At 40.3% G+C, this 18414-nt stretch overlaps 1 protein-coding gene, 1 long non-coding RNA gene, 7 other non-coding genes and 2 pseudogenes across 9 annotated transcripts; 1 reads left to right on the forward strand and 10 right to left on the reverse strand.

Moving 5' to 3' along the window:
* Positions 1-625: 625 nt before the first annotated feature.
* Positions 626-697, reverse strand: Trnaa-cgc. The gene has a single exon. It is a non-coding gene; the product is annotated as a tRNA-Ala (tRNA).
* Positions 698-1058: 361 nt separating this feature from the next.
* Positions 1059-1130, reverse strand: Trnaa-ugc. The gene has a single exon. It is a non-coding gene; the product is annotated as a tRNA-Ala (tRNA).
* Positions 1131-1776: 646 nt separating this feature from the next.
* Positions 1777-1848, reverse strand: Trnaa-cgc. Its single transcript has one exon. It is a non-coding gene; the product is annotated as a tRNA-Ala (tRNA).
* Positions 1849-2211: 363 nt separating this feature from the next.
* Positions 2212-2283, reverse strand: Trnaa-ugc. Its single transcript has one exon. It is a non-coding gene; the product is annotated as a tRNA-Ala (tRNA).
* Positions 2284-2642: 359 nt separating this feature from the next.
* On the reverse strand, positions 2643-7583 carry LOC116936350. The gene has a single exon (XM_045171226.1). It carries the CDS (start codon positions 7581-7583, stop codon positions 2643-2645), a length of 4941 nt encoding a protein of 1646 aa, XP_045027161.1.
* A 388-nt stretch (positions 7584-7971) lies between these two features.
* On the reverse strand, positions 7972-8842 carry LOC123470714 (annotated as a pseudogene).
* Positions 8843-10604: 1762 nt separating this feature from the next.
* Positions 10605-10868, reverse strand: LOC123470484. Its single transcript, XR_006644162.1, has 2 exons — positions 10813-10868; positions 10605-10749 (listed from the first exon to the last, which is right to left on the reverse strand). It is a non-coding gene; the product is annotated as an uncharacterized LOC123470484 (long non-coding RNA).
* Positions 10869-11262: 394 nt separating this feature from the next.
* Positions 11263-11334, reverse strand: Trnaa-ugc. Its single transcript has one exon. It is a non-coding gene; the product is annotated as a tRNA-Ala (tRNA).
* A 395-nt stretch (positions 11335-11729) lies between these two features.
* Positions 11730-11801, reverse strand: Trnaa-cgc. The gene has a single exon. It is a non-coding gene; the product is annotated as a tRNA-Ala (tRNA).
* A 363-nt stretch (positions 11802-12164) lies between these two features.
* Trnaa-ugc lies at positions 12165-12236 on the reverse strand. Its single transcript has one exon. It is a non-coding gene; the product is annotated as a tRNA-Ala (tRNA).
* Positions 12237-16226: 3990 nt separating this feature from the next.
* Positions 16227-17080, forward strand: LOC123470674 (annotated as a pseudogene).
* The last annotated feature ends 1334 nt before the right edge of the window (positions 17081-18414 follow it).

The raw sequence follows: 18414 nt of genomic DNA on the forward strand, positions 1-18414 counted from the left end.
ACTGAATGTTTTTTGTTTGACCTTCAGTTAAGAAATCTAAAGTTTCAATTCCTGTTGTTGAAATAAAGTTCAATGTTTCTATTCCTCTTGTTAAATTGATCCATAGCTTGACTTTTTTTGATAGATTTTTTTAATTTGCGAAATTTTTTAACAGCGATTGTGTTTATTATTATACATGCATTCACTGGAATAGTACCTACTGTATCAATATGGATAATCCTGATTCCGAATTCAAATTCAATGAAGACGTTATAGAATGTTTTTTGTTTGACCTTCAGTTAAGAAATCTAAAGTTTCAATTCCTGTTGTTGAAATAAAGTTCAATGTTTCTATTCCTCTTGTCAAATTGATCCATAGCTTGACTTTTTTTGATAGATTGTTTTAATTTGCGAAATTTTTTAACAGCGATTGTGTTTATTATTATACATGCATTCACTGGAATAGTACCTACTGTATCAATATGGATAATCCTGATTCCGAATTCAAATTCAATGAAGACTTTATAGACTGCTGTCGATATTGCTGGTTCTTATGTCTTAATTTATACCTTTCATACGAAGTAGTAAATTATGATTCCGAATTATTACATTGTGTTAATGTATATTTATACTTTTTATGATTAAACTGGAGTTGCGGAGGATTGAACTCCGGGCTTTTCACATGCGAAGCGAACACTCTACCTCTGAGTTACAACCCCTATGTAAATTGATATATCTTACTTGAACCTGCATTTTTTTCTAAGTTTTAAATTCAGAAATTCAGCTGTATTTCTTACTGATTTCGCATTGATCAATTACACCAATTTCAGAAATAAGCTACACTTAAATTTTATATTAGGTTTGTATTTATGGGCCAATTGCTTATGTACTACTAGTGCTAAATGTTGTTTTGTAAGGAATCAACTTGGATATAGCCTGCTTCAAACCTTTTTTTATTATTTGTATAGTCTTCTAATATTAATATCTGCGAAGAAAGGGTTTTCTATGGTTGTAAAAAAAACTAACTTGTACTGTTTACTAATTTCAAGTGCAACTGATTTGAATAACAAATTACCGACTTGGAGTTGCGGAGGATTGAACTCCGGGCTTTTCGCATGCAAAGCGAACACTCTACCACTGAGTTACAACCCCTGTTTTATTAATTCATTTACTAACTGAATGTTTTTTGTTTGACCTTCAGTTAAGAAATCTAAAGTTTCAATTCCTGTTGTTGAAATAAAGTTCAATGTTTCTATTCCTCTTGTTAAATTGATCCATAGCTTGACTTTTTTTGATAGATTTTTTTAATTTGCGAAATTTTTTAACAGCGATTGTGTTTATTATTATACATGCATTCACTGGAATAGTACCTACTGTATCAATATGGATAATCCTGATTCCGAATTCAAATTCAATGAAGACGTTATAGAATGTTTTTTGTTTGACCTTCAGTTAAGAAATCTAAAGTTTCAATTCCTGTTGTTGAAATAAAGTTCAATGTTTCTATTCCTCTTGTTAAATTGATCCATAGCTTGACTTTTTTGATAGATTTTTTTAATTTGCGAAATTTTTTAACAGCGATTGTGTTTATTATTATACATGCATTCACTGGAATAGTACCTACTGTATCAATATGGATAATCCTGATTCCGAATTCAAATTCAATGAAGACTTTATAGACTGCTGTCGATATTGCTGGTTCTTATGTCTTAATTTATACCTTTCATACGAAGTAGTAAATTATGATTCCGAATTATTACATTGTGTTAATGTATATTTATACTTTTTATGATTAAACTGGAGTTGCGGAGGATTGAACTCCGGGCTTTTCACATGCGAAGCGAACACTCTACCTCTGAGTTACAACCCCTATGTAAATTGATATATCTTACTTGAACCTGCATTTCTTTTCTAAGTTTTAAATTCAGAAATTCAGCTGTATTTCTTACTGATTTCGCATTGATCAATTACACCAATTTCAGAAATAAGCTACACTTAAATTTTATATTAGGTTTGTATTTATGGGCCAATTGCTTATGTACTACTAGTGCTAAATGTTGTTTTGTAAGGAATCAACTTGGATATAGCCTGCTTCAAACCTTTTTTTTATTATTTGTATAGTCTTCTAATATTAATATCTGCGAAGAAAGGGTTTTCTATGGTTGTAAAAAAAACTAACTTGTACTGTTTACTAATTTCAAGTGCAACTGATTTGAATAACAAATTAACGACTTGGAGTTGCAGAGGATTGAACTCCGGGCTTTTCGCATGCAAAGCGAACACTCTACCACTGAGTTACAACCCCTGTGTTATTAAATCATTTACTAACTGAATGTTTTTTGTTTGACCTTCAGTTAAGAAATCTAAAGTTTCAATTCCTGTTGTTGAAATAAAGTTCAATGTTTCTATTCCTCTTGTCAAATTGATTGTCCGGCACTTAGTTTGCCGGCGAGTTTTGAAGACAAGGGAGATTGGAAGTTTTAAAGATCTTTATTTGCCACTTGAAAAAAGGTAACAGCATTTGCTAGATGCAGTTGCTTCTCGTTTAAGAGTACAAAATCGAGTGCCTGAAACTAAAAATTTTTGGGCGCACAAAGACAAAAGGGGAGAACGGGCTAGGCCAGCTAGTGGAAGGGGGAAGCCCTTTCTTTGTTGCAGGATTGATTATTTGGCGTCGTCCGCCACACAGCCGGCCCTGTTTCCATCACTGAAAACATCTTCTTCTTCGTCAGCTTCTAATAGACACAGTTTGTGTGCGGACCGCACAAAACTGGACGTTTTAGTAGGTGGATTGGAGGGATCCTGTCGGCCTTTTCTTCCGGTTGCCACTCGGATGACTTTCACCTCTGCCGATCGCACGACGCCGTCTTGACCATGGATAACGCGAGTGATGCGGCCTATGGGCCATTCTCCCCGCTTCACGTTCGGCATGACGACGATTACAATGTCGTCGACGGCCAAATTTCTTCGCGGGCGCAGCCACTTGCGTCGTTCGATTAAGTCAGGGACGTACTCTTTCAGCCACCTATTCCAAAAGTGGGTGATGAGAGCCTGCGATTCTAACCAGCGCCTTTTGGTTAGACCACCAAATTCTTCTGCGTCGTCGATATGAAAACCCGGATTGGGCCGTCCCGTCAGGAAATGATTGGGCGTGAGGGGCTGCGGATCGTGCGGATCGACGCTGACATGCGTCAATGGTCTGGCGTTTAGGAGCGCGGAGACGCCAGACATCGCGGTGAGCAGGACTTCGTCGTTGAGCGTGCGCTCGTTGAGCACGCTACGAAGTGCGCGTTTGGCTGATTGAATGAGACGCTCCCAGCTGCCGCCGAAGTGTGGGGAAGCAGGCGGGCTAAAGCGCCATTCGACGTCCTGATTGGCCATTTTGTTGGCCAATATTTCCCGATTCCAACCGGCGAGTGCGTCCGAGATTTCTTGCTCTCCGGCGACTAGATTCGTGCCGTTGTCGCTGTAGCAGATCCGTGGCAGACCTCGTAGATCGACGAATCGGGTGAATGCCATCATGAAGGAATCCAGATCCATCGAGTGGGTAACGTCCAGGTGAACTGCACGGCAGTCAAGGCAAGTGAAAATGACGCCATAGCGTTTCACCTTGCGGCGAAATATGGTTAAGAAAAACGGACCGAAGAAATCAATTCCGACGTTGGAAAATGCCGGCAAATGAGATTGAAGACGGCTAGCGGGAAGCGGACCCATCAATGGAGGATCCGGTTTGCTGTTGCGCAATTTGCACTCGAAGCAATCGCGGATAATACGCCGGATGGATGCGCGAGGCCGTAGAACGTGATATTGCAGGCGTAAATCGTGCAGCGTGAATTCGGTTGAAGCGTGGTCCAGCCGCTCATGTACCTCCCGGATCAGCATGGTGGCGAGTTGACTGATGGGATCCAGGATGATAGGATGCTTGGCGAATTCCGGAATGGACGCATGTTGAAGCCTTCCGCCAACGCGCATAATTCCGCGCGTGTCTAAAGTCGGATTGAGGGACGCTAGTTTGGACGTTGCAGGCACTGGTTTACCTTTCCGGATGTAGTCGAGCTCGATTTGAAAATGATGAGCCTGGTCCACCTTGATGATCACATCGGCCGCTTCACGAATATCCGCCGGAATGAGCCATTGTTGCCCTACTCGCGGAAGTTTTTTGATAGATAAATTGAAGTTAGTCAGGAACCGGAGCAGCCACGCTACGATTCTTTTGATGGTGATGATTTTGGATGAATTTTGAATGAGAGTGTAAATTGGATGAGGTTTTTTGACGCGCAGCGAGCCCACATATTTTTCAGGCACCACTTCCACATCGTCGTGGGACGGCTCATCGATGATGATGGGCGACGGCCAATTCGCTTCCGGCATTTTGAGAAAATCGGGTCCGCGCAACCAGCGGTGCTGAGTCGTCAGGTGGATTGCCGGAATTCCTCTTGAACAGTCATCGGCTGGATTGAGATTGCCGGGCACATGACGCCATTGACTTGCTTTGCTGGTGTCGGCGATCTCTGTGATGCGATGGGCGACAAATGCGTGATATTTGCACCTTGTCGAATGAATCCACTGGAGGACAGTCTGAGAGTCGCACCAGTAGGTCACGTTGGAAGCGATTGGTCCGAGCTCTTTTACGGCGCTGGCACATAATCTGGCGCCGAGGACGGCTCCTTGCAACTCCAAGCGAGGGATGGATAATTGACGCAGAGGAGCGACTCGAGCCTTTGCAAGAATTAAATTTAAAGAAAAATTCTCTTCGCCGTATTTCGCGCGTATATAGACGCACGCACCAAAACCAGCTTCTGAGGCGTCGGTGAATACGTGTAGCTCGTATTCCAGCGGCTTCGAGTGTTTTCGAAAACAGCGGGGTATCTTCAATTTTGCGATAAATTCGAGCTCCGATGCCCACGCCTTCCAGACAGCTAGCAGATTCGGCGGCAGCGCGTCGTCCCAGTCGATTCCGGCGCGCCAAACATCTTGCATAAGAATTTTCGCGACCATTATCACCGGGGAAAGGAAACCCATTGGATCATAAATCGAGGAAATTTCTTGCAAAACTTCTCGTTTTGTCTTGATGTCGGTCCTAGTGGAAGTTTTGAAAATAAATATATCAGCTTGACAATCCCATAACATTCCAAGCGTGCGCTCGATCGGAAGTCGGTCAGCGTCCAAATCCAAGGAGCGCGATAAATCATTTTTGTCGACGGTGGCCAACACGGACCGTGATGAAGACAGCCATTGAACCATATTGAATCCGCCCAGTTTCAGCAACGCGGATACGTCCTGGCGGAGTGTGATGGCCTCTTCTTCGGTTTCGGTACAGTCCAAATAATTGTCGACGTAGATGTTGTTTAATACCTTGTTTGCGACGTTGGGGTAGAGGTGGCCAAAATCTTCGGCCGTACGTCGGAGCGCAAAAATGCATGTAGTAGGAGAGGAGACTGCGCCAAAAATGTGGACCGCCATTTGAAAAGTTGTCGGTGGATCTTTGCTGCCGGGCGTCCTCCATAAGAATTTGAGTAGCGACTGCTGGTGTTTAGGCACTTGAACTTGGTGATACATTTTTTCTATGTCACCTGAGATTGGTACCGGCAGCATCCGAAAACGCAAGATAACTCCTATTAGACCAGTTAAAAGATCCGGGCCTTTGAATAATTGGTCGTTCAGGGAAGTACCGCGGTGTTGTGCGGAGGGATTAAAAACCACGCGAACTTTGCCAGGTTTCGCGGACGTTTGTACACCGTGATGCGGCAGGATCCATTCTTGGCCGTTTGGAACAGGATTCGATGGTGCCGGGATGGCGTGGCCAAGAGAGATGTATTCTTCGACAACTCGAGCGTAGCTTTTCGCGAATGTTGGATCTTTTTCAAAACGTCGCTCCAGCGAATGAAGATGCCGAAGCGCCACTTCTCGATTGTTGGGTAAATTTGGTTTTTCATTTCGCAGCATGAGCGCCACCTCATACCGCTCGCCGGTATGGCGAATTGTTTTGTTTAAGATGCTGAGGGCTTTCTTGTCTTCGTTGCTCATTGGCGGGTGTGCGGGAGAGTTGACACCGAAGGATTCCGTGAGCCAGAACTGCGTGACAGCATCTTCTAATTTTTGAAACACAGAATGTTTATAAACATGAAGAATTTTTGAAGGCGACGTGTCTTGTATTTGCAGCATTGTGGTTGGAACTGGGCCTGTTAGACACCAACCAAAATGGGTACGTATTCCGTCAGGAGCTTCTATTCCGTCCGGAGGCATCCGGACGTCCAACACGTCGTGGACTCTCATGACGTCACGTCCAAGAAGCACAGATACCTTGTTGGAGTCGATGAGAGGGAAGTCCAAGTCATTCAAATGTTTCCACTGGTGTTTAAGAGCTGGCCAATTGATTTTCCGGCTCGTCACTTCCAACTTCGGGACAGAGTATGCATTTTTCACAGCGAAGGCACGACTCTGATCTCGAGGAAAAATATTGAAGTTGACTCTGGTTGTTTTGATTTCTGGATCGACGCCGTGGAAGGTTCCAAGTCGAGCGATTTCAGTCGGCCCATCAATTTTCAGATGAGCGGATAAATCTTGAAGAATGAGGGAAGCTTCACTTCCAGGATCTAGGAGAGTGAAGGTGTCGAATTTATTTCCGTTGTGTTCGACCGTCACGGGCACTACTTGCAATAAAGTAATTATTTGAGCTCCATCTACGAAGTGAGTGGCTACTAATTTCTTTTCTTCTTTTTTGTGAAGAGGGGGTTTCTCCGTTTGAGGTGGAGCTTTTTCCGATTCTGGATTTTTCCAAGAAATGCGTGGTGCACCATGCAACAAAGTGTGATGGCGAAGTTCACAATCTTTGACTTCACATTTTTTCTTGCTTGTGCACTCTTTGAGCATGTGACCTTTGCTTAAGCATTTAATGCAACAACCGGAACTTTTGATGAACTGCGCTCTCTCTTCTAGAGATTTTGCGCTGAACTTTGGACACTGGGCGAGCCGATGATCTTCTTTGCAGAGAAGGCAGATTAACTTTTTCGGATGGTTCTCTGCTTGATCTTTTTCTTTTGCTTTGCCTTCTTTGTTGCCTTGTTGCTGAGGCGGAAGAATGGTGTTTATCTTGGGGGGGAACCGAACGCCTGGATCTTTTTGCCGGCCCATTTTTTGCTTTTGTTGTTGCTGGTCTTTTTCAATCTTTAATTGACAGTGCTTGGCCATCATCTCACCTTTTACTACCGTGTGAAGCCAGTCAGCAAAATCTTGCAGATTTAGACACCGAGGATGATTCTTACTAATCTTTTTCCCCCACCTGCTTTGGATGTCAGGGGGCATCTTCGAGTGAACTAGCTCCATGAGTGTCACGGAATAAAGTTCTTTTTCGTATCCGCCGCTCTTGAGTGACGCAACGGACCCGTTGATGTTTTGCGAGGCTTTCAACAATGATTTGTAGTCGTTCATATTCAATCTCGGAAGATTGATGAGTGATTGAATGTAAGATCTTGAGACCAGTTGCGGGTGGCCGTAGGTCGCTTCTAGTTCCCGAAGAGCTTTATCATACAAAGCTGGACTGCTCAACGAATCTCCGAGGCCATCTCGAATATCTTGAGTTAGACACTGCTTCAGTATTGCCATCTTCTGGGTCGTCGAGATGGACGAATTCTGGTGGACGAGATCTCTATAGATCGCGATCCAATCAGCCCATTTTTTCGAGTCTCCGTCGAAGGGTTGTAGATCCAATTTTGGCAAACGAAAAACAGAGAACGAGTTTTTGTTGTTGACGGACGGCTCGGGTGTCTGGTTGACTGACCATTTTTTGAATCGATAAAATCATGTTTTTGGCTGGACTGGTCGTCGATCGTATAATAAGAAGGCGGTTCTGGAAATTGATCTTCGTCTTCATCTTCGTCCGGTTCTTCATCAGGGAATTCCGTTTGACGGGATGCTTGATGCTTTGGTCTGGCGCCCGTTTCTTTTTTGTTTGTGTCGGCCGTGTTTGCCGAGTTCTTCGGAGCTTGCGAGGCTAATTTTTTGTCGAAAGACGTAGTGAGTTCGCCAATGCGAGCCTCCAACTCTCGTTGAAACTGATTTTTGTCCGTTTGACGGGACCTTTTTTCGTCTTCGAGAAGAAGCTGCTGATTTCTGAGGTCGTTTTTTAAGCTTGCTTCTAAATATTGCCGTTCTTGCTGCTCTTTTGCCAGCGCCTCGTTGCGCTCTTTGAGCCATGTTGCCAAATTTCGGTTGTCTTCGGCGATTCCATTGATCGTTTGGGTCCTCAATATTGCTTCATCGGTGTATTGTTGGTTGATCTGCGTTATGGTCGCTTGGAGACGTTGTAGCTCACACTGAAGATTCTGACGAGCTACTTTTTCTTCTGCTAACTCACGGGTTAAAACACGCGTGGTTTTGTGGCTAGGTGATGTACTGATAATGCTGCTGTGATGAGAATCTGGGAAATGCGTGCTATTCTTGGATTCTGATAAATGAGAGGGCAAACTAACCGAACTGTGAATTGATGAAGCGGCTGAGGGAGCTCTTGGAACATTTCTGATGTAGTCGTCGATTCGTGCGTAGCATGCTGTGGTGACCTGCTCTAAGTTGGTGACCCAGTCATTTTCTGGAATTAGTCTTTGCGTTAGCGACGACCGAAAAATGTTGTGGGCCCTAATGCACTCTTCAAGTTGGTTGGCTAGGTTCTTTCTCATAAACTTCAGCTCGGTCCTGCTGCCTAGTTCAGACATGTGTTTTTCTATCCCCGTTATCAATTTCGTGTGGCGGCTTTTTTCGTTGGATCTGGCTTGCTTATTGGCGCGATCATGAAATAGTGGGGGAAAATCGTCGGTGACGTCCGTCTGAATATCAGCATTTCGACTGGGGGGTCTGGCTTCGGCCATTCTGACAGCAAGCCACAGTGAACGAGAGAATTAAAGTGAGCGTGACGTTCAAAAATAAAGGTAGAGAGCCCAACCAAATGTCAGACCAACCAACTCTTTTTTACAAAAGAGCCTAGGGGTAAACAAATTAGGACTACTCTGGGAGTTTTGAGAGGAATGCCACTGGAAGCAAGCAAAAGACCAACCAAGTGTAAGCCCAACCGACCTTTCGGCCTAGGACTATACTCTCTAGGACTATTTGAATGCTAGTGGGAGAAAGATTTTTTTTTTTACTAAATTTGGACTTGACTTCTTGATCGCCGAGTAAATCTGAAGGATCTGGCTCGATTTGCAAGATGAATTGCTCTTCAACTTCTTCTTCAAGAACAGCAAGATGTTTGGGAGCTTCGATTGTCACGATGTTGATTTTTCTGTGATGATTCTCGTCTTTTTCGGGACGAGCGATTAGCTTGACTTGACGGTATGGCAGCAACTGGATGCCTCTCTGTGCTTGAATGTCTGCGAGGTGTTTATGAGCTTCGGAAATGGCGTCGCGAATTCTTTTTGACCGGTCTTGATTTTCTTCGGGACGATCTTCTGCGGCTCTAGCTTTCTGTTGCTTGTCAAGTTTTTCGTTTTCGCGCCTTTCTTCGTGTTGGGCTGACCGAATTGCCCGGCTGAACGGGCTGTTGTGTCGGCGCGGCAGTTTTGGAGATGGGAGGGACGCGGAAAAAAAACTTATGGTGGGATTATTTCGAAAAGGGACGAAACGAAGGAGAGAGAGAAAAAAAAAAAAAAATTAACCGGAGGGATTTAACGCAAACGAAAGGGATGAAAAGAAAGACTGAACGGGGGAAAATTTTACCCTAGCGCTTTGTTGAACAAACAGACGAATGTGACTCGCGCGCAATCCAAGAAACTGAACAATCGTCGCTTGCGGCGAAACTGTTTTGATTGAGACGCAAATGAATTGAGAAACGAAGGGGGGACCACGAGCTAGCTAGACTAATGGTTTTCTTTTTTTTTTTTTTTTTTGAGACTCAAATAAATTTGCTGTTACGGATGAACAATGTTCACAAACGCTATGTATGGGATGACGAGACCAAAAAAAAAAAAAAAAAAAAAAACAAAACTTCAAGTTGGGGGGGATTTAATGAAAAAATTAAATAAATAAATTACTGCCTACTGAATTTTTTCCCTGCGAGTTTGGATTGGACAGAAGAGTGAATTTACAGATAGCTAACTTTGGTACCTTGTCAGATGGGACTGATTTTAAGAGATAACTACCTGGAGATGGTGACGCCGAACGCGTTACGGACAAAGTCGACCACGTGATTCACTAAACGGCCAAGGGAAACGGAACGGATTGTTCTCGAGATCGAAATCGATGCACCGCAATGTACACCGGAGTTGTTTGAATTTGAGAAATGGAGTTCGAATGCAAGGTCGATGCACCAAAATGTCCGGCACTTAGTTTGCCGGCGAGTTTTGAAGACAAGGGAGATTGGAAGTTTTAAAGATCTTTATTTGCCACTTGAAAAAAGGTAACAGCATTTGCCAGATGCAGTTGCTTCTCGTTTAAGAGTACAAAATCGAGTGCCTGAAACTATAAATTTTTGGGCGCACAAAGACAAAAGGGGAGAACGGGCTCGGCCAGCTAGTGGAAGGGGGAAGCCCTTTCTTTGTTGCAGGATTGATTATTTGGCGTCGTCCGCCACATTGATCCATAGCTTGTAGCTGTAGCTTGTAGCTGTAGCTTGTTTTAATTTGAGAAATCTTTTATCAGCGATTGTGTTTATTATTATACATGCATTCACTGGAATAGTACCTACTGTATCAATATGGATAATCCTGATTCCGAATTCAAATTCAATGAAGACTTTATAGACTGCTGTCGATATTGCTGGTTTTTAAGTCTTAATTTATACCTTTCATACGAAGCAGTAAATTATGATTCCGAATTATTGCATTGTGTTAATGTATATTTATACTTTTTATGATTAAACTGGAGTTGCGGAGGATTGAACTCTGGGCTTTTCACATGCGAAGCGAACACTCTACCTTTGAGTTACAACCCCTATGTAAATTGATATATCTTACTTGAACCTGCATTTCTTTTCTAAGTTTTAAATTCAGAAATTCAGCTATATTTCTTACTGATTTCGCATTGATCAATTACACCAATTTCAGAAATAAGCTACACTTAAATTATATATTAGGTTTGTATTTATGGGCCAATTGCTTATGTACTACTAGTGCTAAATGTTGTTTTGTAAGGAATCAACTTGGATATAGCCTGTTTCAAACCTTTTTTTTATTATTTGTATAGTCTTCTAATATTAATATCTGCGAAGAAAGGGTTTTCTATGGTTGTAAAAATAACTAACATGTACTGTTTACTAATTCCAATTGCAACTGATTTGAATAACAAATTACCGACTTGGAGTTGCGGAGGATTGAACTCCGGGCTTTTCGCATGCAAAGCGAACACTCTACCACTGAGTAACAACCCCTATGTTATTAAATCATTTACTTACTCTATGTTTTTTGTTTGACCTTCAGTTAAGAAATCTAAAGTTTCAATTCCTGTTGTTGAAATAAAGTTCAATGTTTCTATTCCTCTTGTTAAATTGATCCATAGCTTGACTTTTTTTTGATAGATTTTTTAATTTGAGAAATTTTTTAACATCGATTGTGTTTATTATTATACATGCATTCACTGGAATAGTACCTACTGTATCAATATGGATAATCCTGATTCCGAATTCAAATTCAATGAAGACTTTATAGACTACTGTCGGTATTGCTGGTTCTTATGTTTTAATTTATACCTTTCATACGAAGTATTAAATTATGATTCCGAATTATACATTATGTTAATGTATATTTATACTTTTTATGATTACACTGGAGTTGCGGAGGATTGAACTCCGGGCTTTTCACATGCGAAGCGAACACTCTACCTCTGAGTTACAACCCCTATGTAAATTAATATATCTTACTTGAACCTGCATTTCTTTTCTAAGTTTTAAATTCAGAAATTCAGCTATATTTCTTATTGATTTCGCATTGATCAATTACACCAATTTCAGAAATAAGCTACACTTAAATTTTATATTAGGTTTGTATTTATGGGCCAATTGCTTATGTACTACTAGTGCTAAATGTTGTTTTGTAAGGAATCAACTTGGATATAGCCTGTTTCAAACCTTTTTTTTATTATTTGTATAGTCTTCTAATATTAATATCTGCGAAGAAAGGGATTTTTATGGTTGTGTAAATAACTAACTTGTACTGTTTACTAATTCCAAGTGCAACTGATTTGAATAACAAATTACCGACTTGGAGTTGCGGAGGATTGAACTCCGGGCTTTACGCATGCAAAGCGAACACTCTACCACTGAGTTTCAACCCCTCTTTATTTATATCATTTACTTACTGAATGTTTTTTGTTTGACCTTCAATTAAGAAATCTAAAGTTTCAATTCCTGTTGTTGAAATAAAGTTCAATGTTTCTATTCTTCTTGTTAAATTGATCCATAGCTTGACCTTTTTTTGATAGATTTTTTAATTTGAGAAATTTTTTAACAACGATTGTGTTTATTATTATACATGCATTCACTGGAATAGTACAGTATCCTGCACAAAAAGGTGAACACCGATTTGTTTTGAAAAAGCCATCTGTGAGTAGAAAATATTGACAGTTTACCTTTTTTAGGAGAGGTAGGGCGGTTTTGGCGCAAAATCATTATAAGGGGGGTTGGGTAATGTCAGTCCAGACACTTTTTTTTTGCCCTAGGTATTAAATGTCTGAAAAAGTGTAGACTCGGTAGACTCCCCTACCCCCCGGCTAAGTAGAAAAATTTTTGCAATAAAAAATAGTCTTTCCATTACTCATTATTGTCATTATCGGGTCGGGTAATCGGGTAGCATATGGAAACACAAAATTATTTTTATCAGTATGCTAGCTGTAAGTTAGAAAATTGTTAGTGGCTTGTTGGATACGTTTCCGTCGGCCACTGAGTTACAACCCTTGTGTTATCAAATTATTTACTTACTGAATGTTTTTTGTTTGACCTTCAGTTAAGAAATCTACCCCTATCTCGTACCATTTTTATCTCGTACCATCTATTTCGTACCGGTAGGGGAGACTGGAGTATGCCGGGACACCGGGTCAAGAGGGACAGTAGGGGGAAAAATAGTAGATTTTAATAAAATTAAAAATTTTTTTAGTATGTTATTTACATACATACAATCTACTTTGGCATGAAATTTGGTTGAGTTTTGTCAATAACTGTATTAGTTATTAACAAAACAAAAAAAAACGGTTTTTTTTAGTTAATTTTGTCTCCGCCATTTAATGTTTATAGAAAAAAATAATCGCAAATAGCATGTAAATTTAATATGGAAATGAAGCTTAATCATTTCTTTATTGTTAAAAACAAAAATTATAATTCTCGATCAATTACTGTAGATAATATTAACGTTTTAAAAAAATACTCTTTATCGGGAAATTGGGACAGCTGTTTTTGACTAAAATGGGACATTAGTGGGCGGGTTTGGCCTTCAAGCCCATCAATCATCACCGAGCTCATGACGCCAACGATGATCACAAGCAATCGATTATTCAGCATATTAATCGTTTACAATAAGCCCAGCCCCCACCTATCTTGTAATAAGGGTTTTTTATCATATAAGAAAAAATTTTTATGAACACAATAATCAAATTGAAACATTTATTAATTTATAGAGTCTATGCAGTGGGACGCTATTTCAATTTTTAAAAATTTTTTTAATGAATTTTAAGGCGAAAACGGAGGACGTCCCTCACCACCCACCCTAGTGTCCTCACTTACCCCTCAAAATAGGTTCCTCCCACAAATCTAAGAAAACTTTAAAGGTCTTATATGGGAAAATGGTTTATTATTAAATTATATAAAAAATATGGGGGGTACATTACCGTATGGAATACATAAAAACAAAATAATAAATTAATTTAATGATTAGTTTGGGAGATATAGGGGGGAAACGAAAACCGTCCCGGCTTACTCCAGTCTCCCCCTACGAGATCATCGGTAATAGATTGGAGCTTCTAAGCAGTCAGTACGAGATCATCGGCTCTTGACAGAAGATATATTAAAAAATTTCTTCGTCGTAGAAGAGCCACTACTCTAACCAACCGCCCGGCATTGCTCCAAGCCGCTTAATGAAATCTGAGGGAAACTGGGCCGCCTTATATACGGTCGCAGGGGGTGAGCGCTGCGCCACCAAGTGGGGTTCGTCCCCTTTGTGTACGAGATTGTCGGTACGAGATTGCTTGTACGAGATTGTCGGTACCAGACACTTAAGTAAAAACGATTTAATAAATAAATATATCAGGTTTAGCTCTACGTCCCCTCTTGTAAAATTTCACATTCTTATTGTTTACTTTCTTGTTAAAATTTAATTTCCCGAAGTGATTTAGGGCGAGGCATTTTCCATTTTGGGTCGGAGGAAACGAATGAAATTCGCCTGTTAAGCTCAATAGATGGCTTTGGAGACGAAATTCGCCAATAGATAGATTTAGACTTTGAATAAATAAACTTACGGTAGAACTCATTCTGGAAAGAATCTTATAGATTACTAATTACGGATTAAAATGTTCTGTTAACGTTTTCATTCCATAGCATTCCATTTTTCGGAATTATTAAATTATTGAAAAATTGAAAAAAGAAATAAACGGCAGCCATAATTTCAACTTGGTAAAATAAAAACAAAGCAGACGACTGCGGATATTGATATGTCTTTCCAAGTTCCCAGCATGCTTTACAGAAGTTGCAGCTCAAGTTCAGGAAATCCAGCCAAGGAAAAAGGTAGATGTATATGAAAAAGATCACATCGGATTTGACGAATCAGCCTTTTTTTATTCAGAAATCTACGGTGAAGTTCAAAGTCGATTTGATGGATATGTAACTTCAACTGCCACAACTGATGAAGTTGAAGGAGAAGATTATGATGGAGCAGTTGCCATTGGAGGCAGGCAAACTTTCACAGCACCAGCTGCGATTCTCAATGATGTGGCAGGAGAAGATTTGCTGAAGCATTTGCTGAACATCGGAGATCAACTATTGCTGATAGAGAAGATGAATACAGAGCAATGCGTTGGAAGTTGATTATTTCCCCAGAACGTGTTGATTCATTTGCTGAAGGTAAATTTAATATTTGTTATTCATTTTGTATAATTGTGTGTTGTAATGCAATAGTGGAACACATTATTAAATTTAATCTTATTTTAAAATTAAGAACATCTGTGATTGTGAAGTAAACTCTTTTTGTTTATCTATATTCTCATATCGTGACCCAATGGCAAATTAAAAGAGTGCCATAGCAACTGTAACAGTTAAGTTAAAAGCTCTTGAAGGTGAGTAATCTAAGGCTCTCAAAGGGGAATTGTTACAAGAAACTATTCTTCTACAACTACAAGTAATCAGTGCATTAATTGTTTTAAAGTTCAATATGTAACCCACAACGAAATTAAATGAATTAGGCATATCGATGGGAAAGGGAAATCGACGAGAGAAACCGCTCAATTGGAGATGATGAACTAGACGGGGTGTTTCCAGAAGGCTACAAGGTCCTGCCTCCTCCAGCTGGATACATTCCTCTACGTACTCCGGCACGCAAATTAACTGCAACTCCCACTCCATTAGCTGGGGCCAATTCGGGATTCTACATGCAACAAGAAGATAAAACTGCCTCAAAATACATGGACACACTCACCAAAGGCGGTAACTTGCCCTTTTTGAAGCCAGAAGACCCCCAATATTTCGACAAGCTATTGGTAATTACATTTAACTATTTCTTTTAAGTAAAATCAAAAGGTTTTTACTCTATTATATTACAGATTGATGTTGATAAAGATTCATTGAGCCAGAAGAGCTAAAGGAATGAAAAATCATCACTCTTTTACTTAAAATCAAGAACGGTACCCCACCTATGCGTAAATCTGCATTGAGACAAATGACATATAAGGTAAACTGATATAAATATGTTTTTAAATTAATTGTATCTTCAAACTGCGTTTATGTTTTTCAATAGGCTAGAGAATTCGGAGCCATTACTAAACAAATCTACTCCGTTTGAAGGTTATCTGCCGATAGCTAAAGTAGAGATGATTCACGGCACGGAATCATGTTGGCCAGTGTTAAAGTAATCAGCGCTCTTTGTTGTGTGGGCAAATACCGTTCATTGACTGTTGGCTTGGTAACTGATGAACTTAGTAACTTAAGCTATCGCATCCACTACTATATTTCCATTTACTTGAAGTTTGTTTTTAAATATAATGTTTTTCATGTTAAGTTTTTTTGTTAAAAAGAGTAGACCATTTTTCTAAGAAAGTTACTGTTGACTTTCCGGTGGCTGTACATGACATGTCGGTAGATGATAGTTGAAGCCTCTCAGAATTCTCTCCGAGTAAACAAGCGCCATGGGATTGTTACAAGGGTTGCGTCTGGAATGACCTTGGCTTGCTTTGCTTTGACGTCTTATATAAGAAGACAAAATTGAGAACTACGACAGTTGTGTTTCATCTTTTGCCAAGAATGGAGTGTCTCGTGTGTAAGATAGCGTTTAAAAAGGGAGATCAGAAAATTAAGTGCAATCAGTGCGAGAAATCGGTTCACCGACGCTGTTTTACATGTAAGTTCAGTCTTTGCTCTTAACTGTTTTGTATTCTACTTATTACTGAAAGATTTGAAAAGTATGAGATTGCAAGAGACTATTTTCTATGTCATTATTTCTTGTTTGCTGAAAACTTGTTTGTGAAATTGATGTCTTCCTATGATATTTACTGATTTTTTAAAATTTACTTCAGCGATTGACAAGGATTGCTACAAGATCGCAAAGCGGGACAATTTGTTTACATGTTTTGCTTGTGAACTGGAGAGTAATCCCTCAGCCGCCGTTGAAGCTAATTCGATTCCGCTCCAGCAATCACGACCTAAACGGAACAGAAAACCGAACCCTCGTTACGACCAAAGTTCTCCGAAAAGGCGAAATGCAGCAGTTATTCCTTTCTCGGATTCAGTTATCGCTTCAACTTCTTCAATTACAAACATAATTGTCAATAAAACATTTACTATTCATAGCTCCTCTAACCACTCAGTCGTCCTTGTAGAAGTTGTCCCTCCAATGCCGTCAATAAATATGGATTTTCCAGATATTCCACAGGAGTTACTTGACATGGCAGTTGCCAATATGTCTCTGAATGACTGCAATTAATCCTTTTGATTTTTCTTTTAGATTAGACACTTCCCTTCACCCGCCCAGCCCAGTTAGACCAGAAGATAATTCCACAGCTAGCAGGTATACAATTAAAAAATGTTTATTGCAAATGAAGTAACTCATAATATTTTGTCTTATCACTTAGATCATCCTTTGAATCAGAGAATGGAGATACTGTTCATTCGCCTCGTCACGTTACTCCGGTCCCCATCAGAGAGAAAAGCCTGATTTACGAGGAGCCAATCACACCAGCAATCCGGGTGAAACACTTTTATATTGAATTTGGGGCTTCGATAAGAGGAAAGGATCAGTTGTTGGATGGAATATGTAATCGATATGGGAGAAAAAGCGAGAAACCCACTAAAAGTGGAGTAGTCACTTGGCTATGTACGAGGCGTGGTTTAAAAGGTGAGCAATCCTGTGCAGCGTTTGTAAAGCAAAAGGGAGAAGAATTTAAGGAAGGTGAAAAGGGTCATAGTCACCTTCCCGATCCCTCTCTGATTTTGAAAGTTTCCTTAGTAAAAAAAGTTAAAGAAAATGCACTCTCCAAAAAATTTGAATCTGCTAAAGCTATTGCTGAAGAAGCACTTGTCCCAGCTGCTATGCAGCATCCAGATTTAGATCTACCGCACCCAGATAATTTAGCTAAGGCTGGCAATTACATCATACAAAAGGACAGGCCTCTACATCCAACCACCCTCCAATTTGAATTGCAACACCATGCTCTGCCGAAGGATTTTTTGTTGGTGACATCACTGTAGGGGATAGACGGCACATTTTGTTCGCCAGTAAAGAGCAGTTAAGGGATCTGCAAAATATACGTAGATGGTATGTTGACGGGACTTTTCATGTGGCTAAACTTCCATTTAGCCAGTTGTTCACCATCCATGGGTTTGTCACGAAGAATGGAAAGTCAAAACAGATTCCATTGTGTATTGATGTCCGGTCGCGAGCTAAGCGATTATGTCGCGGTCCTTGAAAAATTAAAATCTCTTTTTGATCCCGAGTACGAACCTTGCTTAGAAGAAGTGTTCTTGGATTTCGAAACAGCGACCAAAAGAGCATTTGAAGATGTTTTCCCTGATACGAAGATTTTTGGTTGCAATTTTCATTGGACGCAAAGTGTGTATCGTAATTAAAAAAAAATTGGATTTTCATTAGCTTACAGGACAGATTCAAAAATCAAAGAGTTAGTGCGGGAAACATTAGCTTTGCCATTCGTTCCATATCAAGAAATTCAAGGTTGTTTAAAAAAACTGAAGGATCGATCAGTCCAATTAGTTGATGATTTGATTGCATTAAACGAAGAAAAAACCGACGATAATCTTCCA

This window comes from Daphnia magna, linkage group LG3 (genome assembly GCF_020631705.1).
Source record: "Daphnia magna isolate NIES linkage group LG3, ASM2063170v1.1, whole genome shotgun sequence".
Taxonomy (NCBI): domain Eukaryota; kingdom Metazoa; phylum Arthropoda; class Branchiopoda; order Diplostraca; family Daphniidae; genus Daphnia; species Daphnia magna.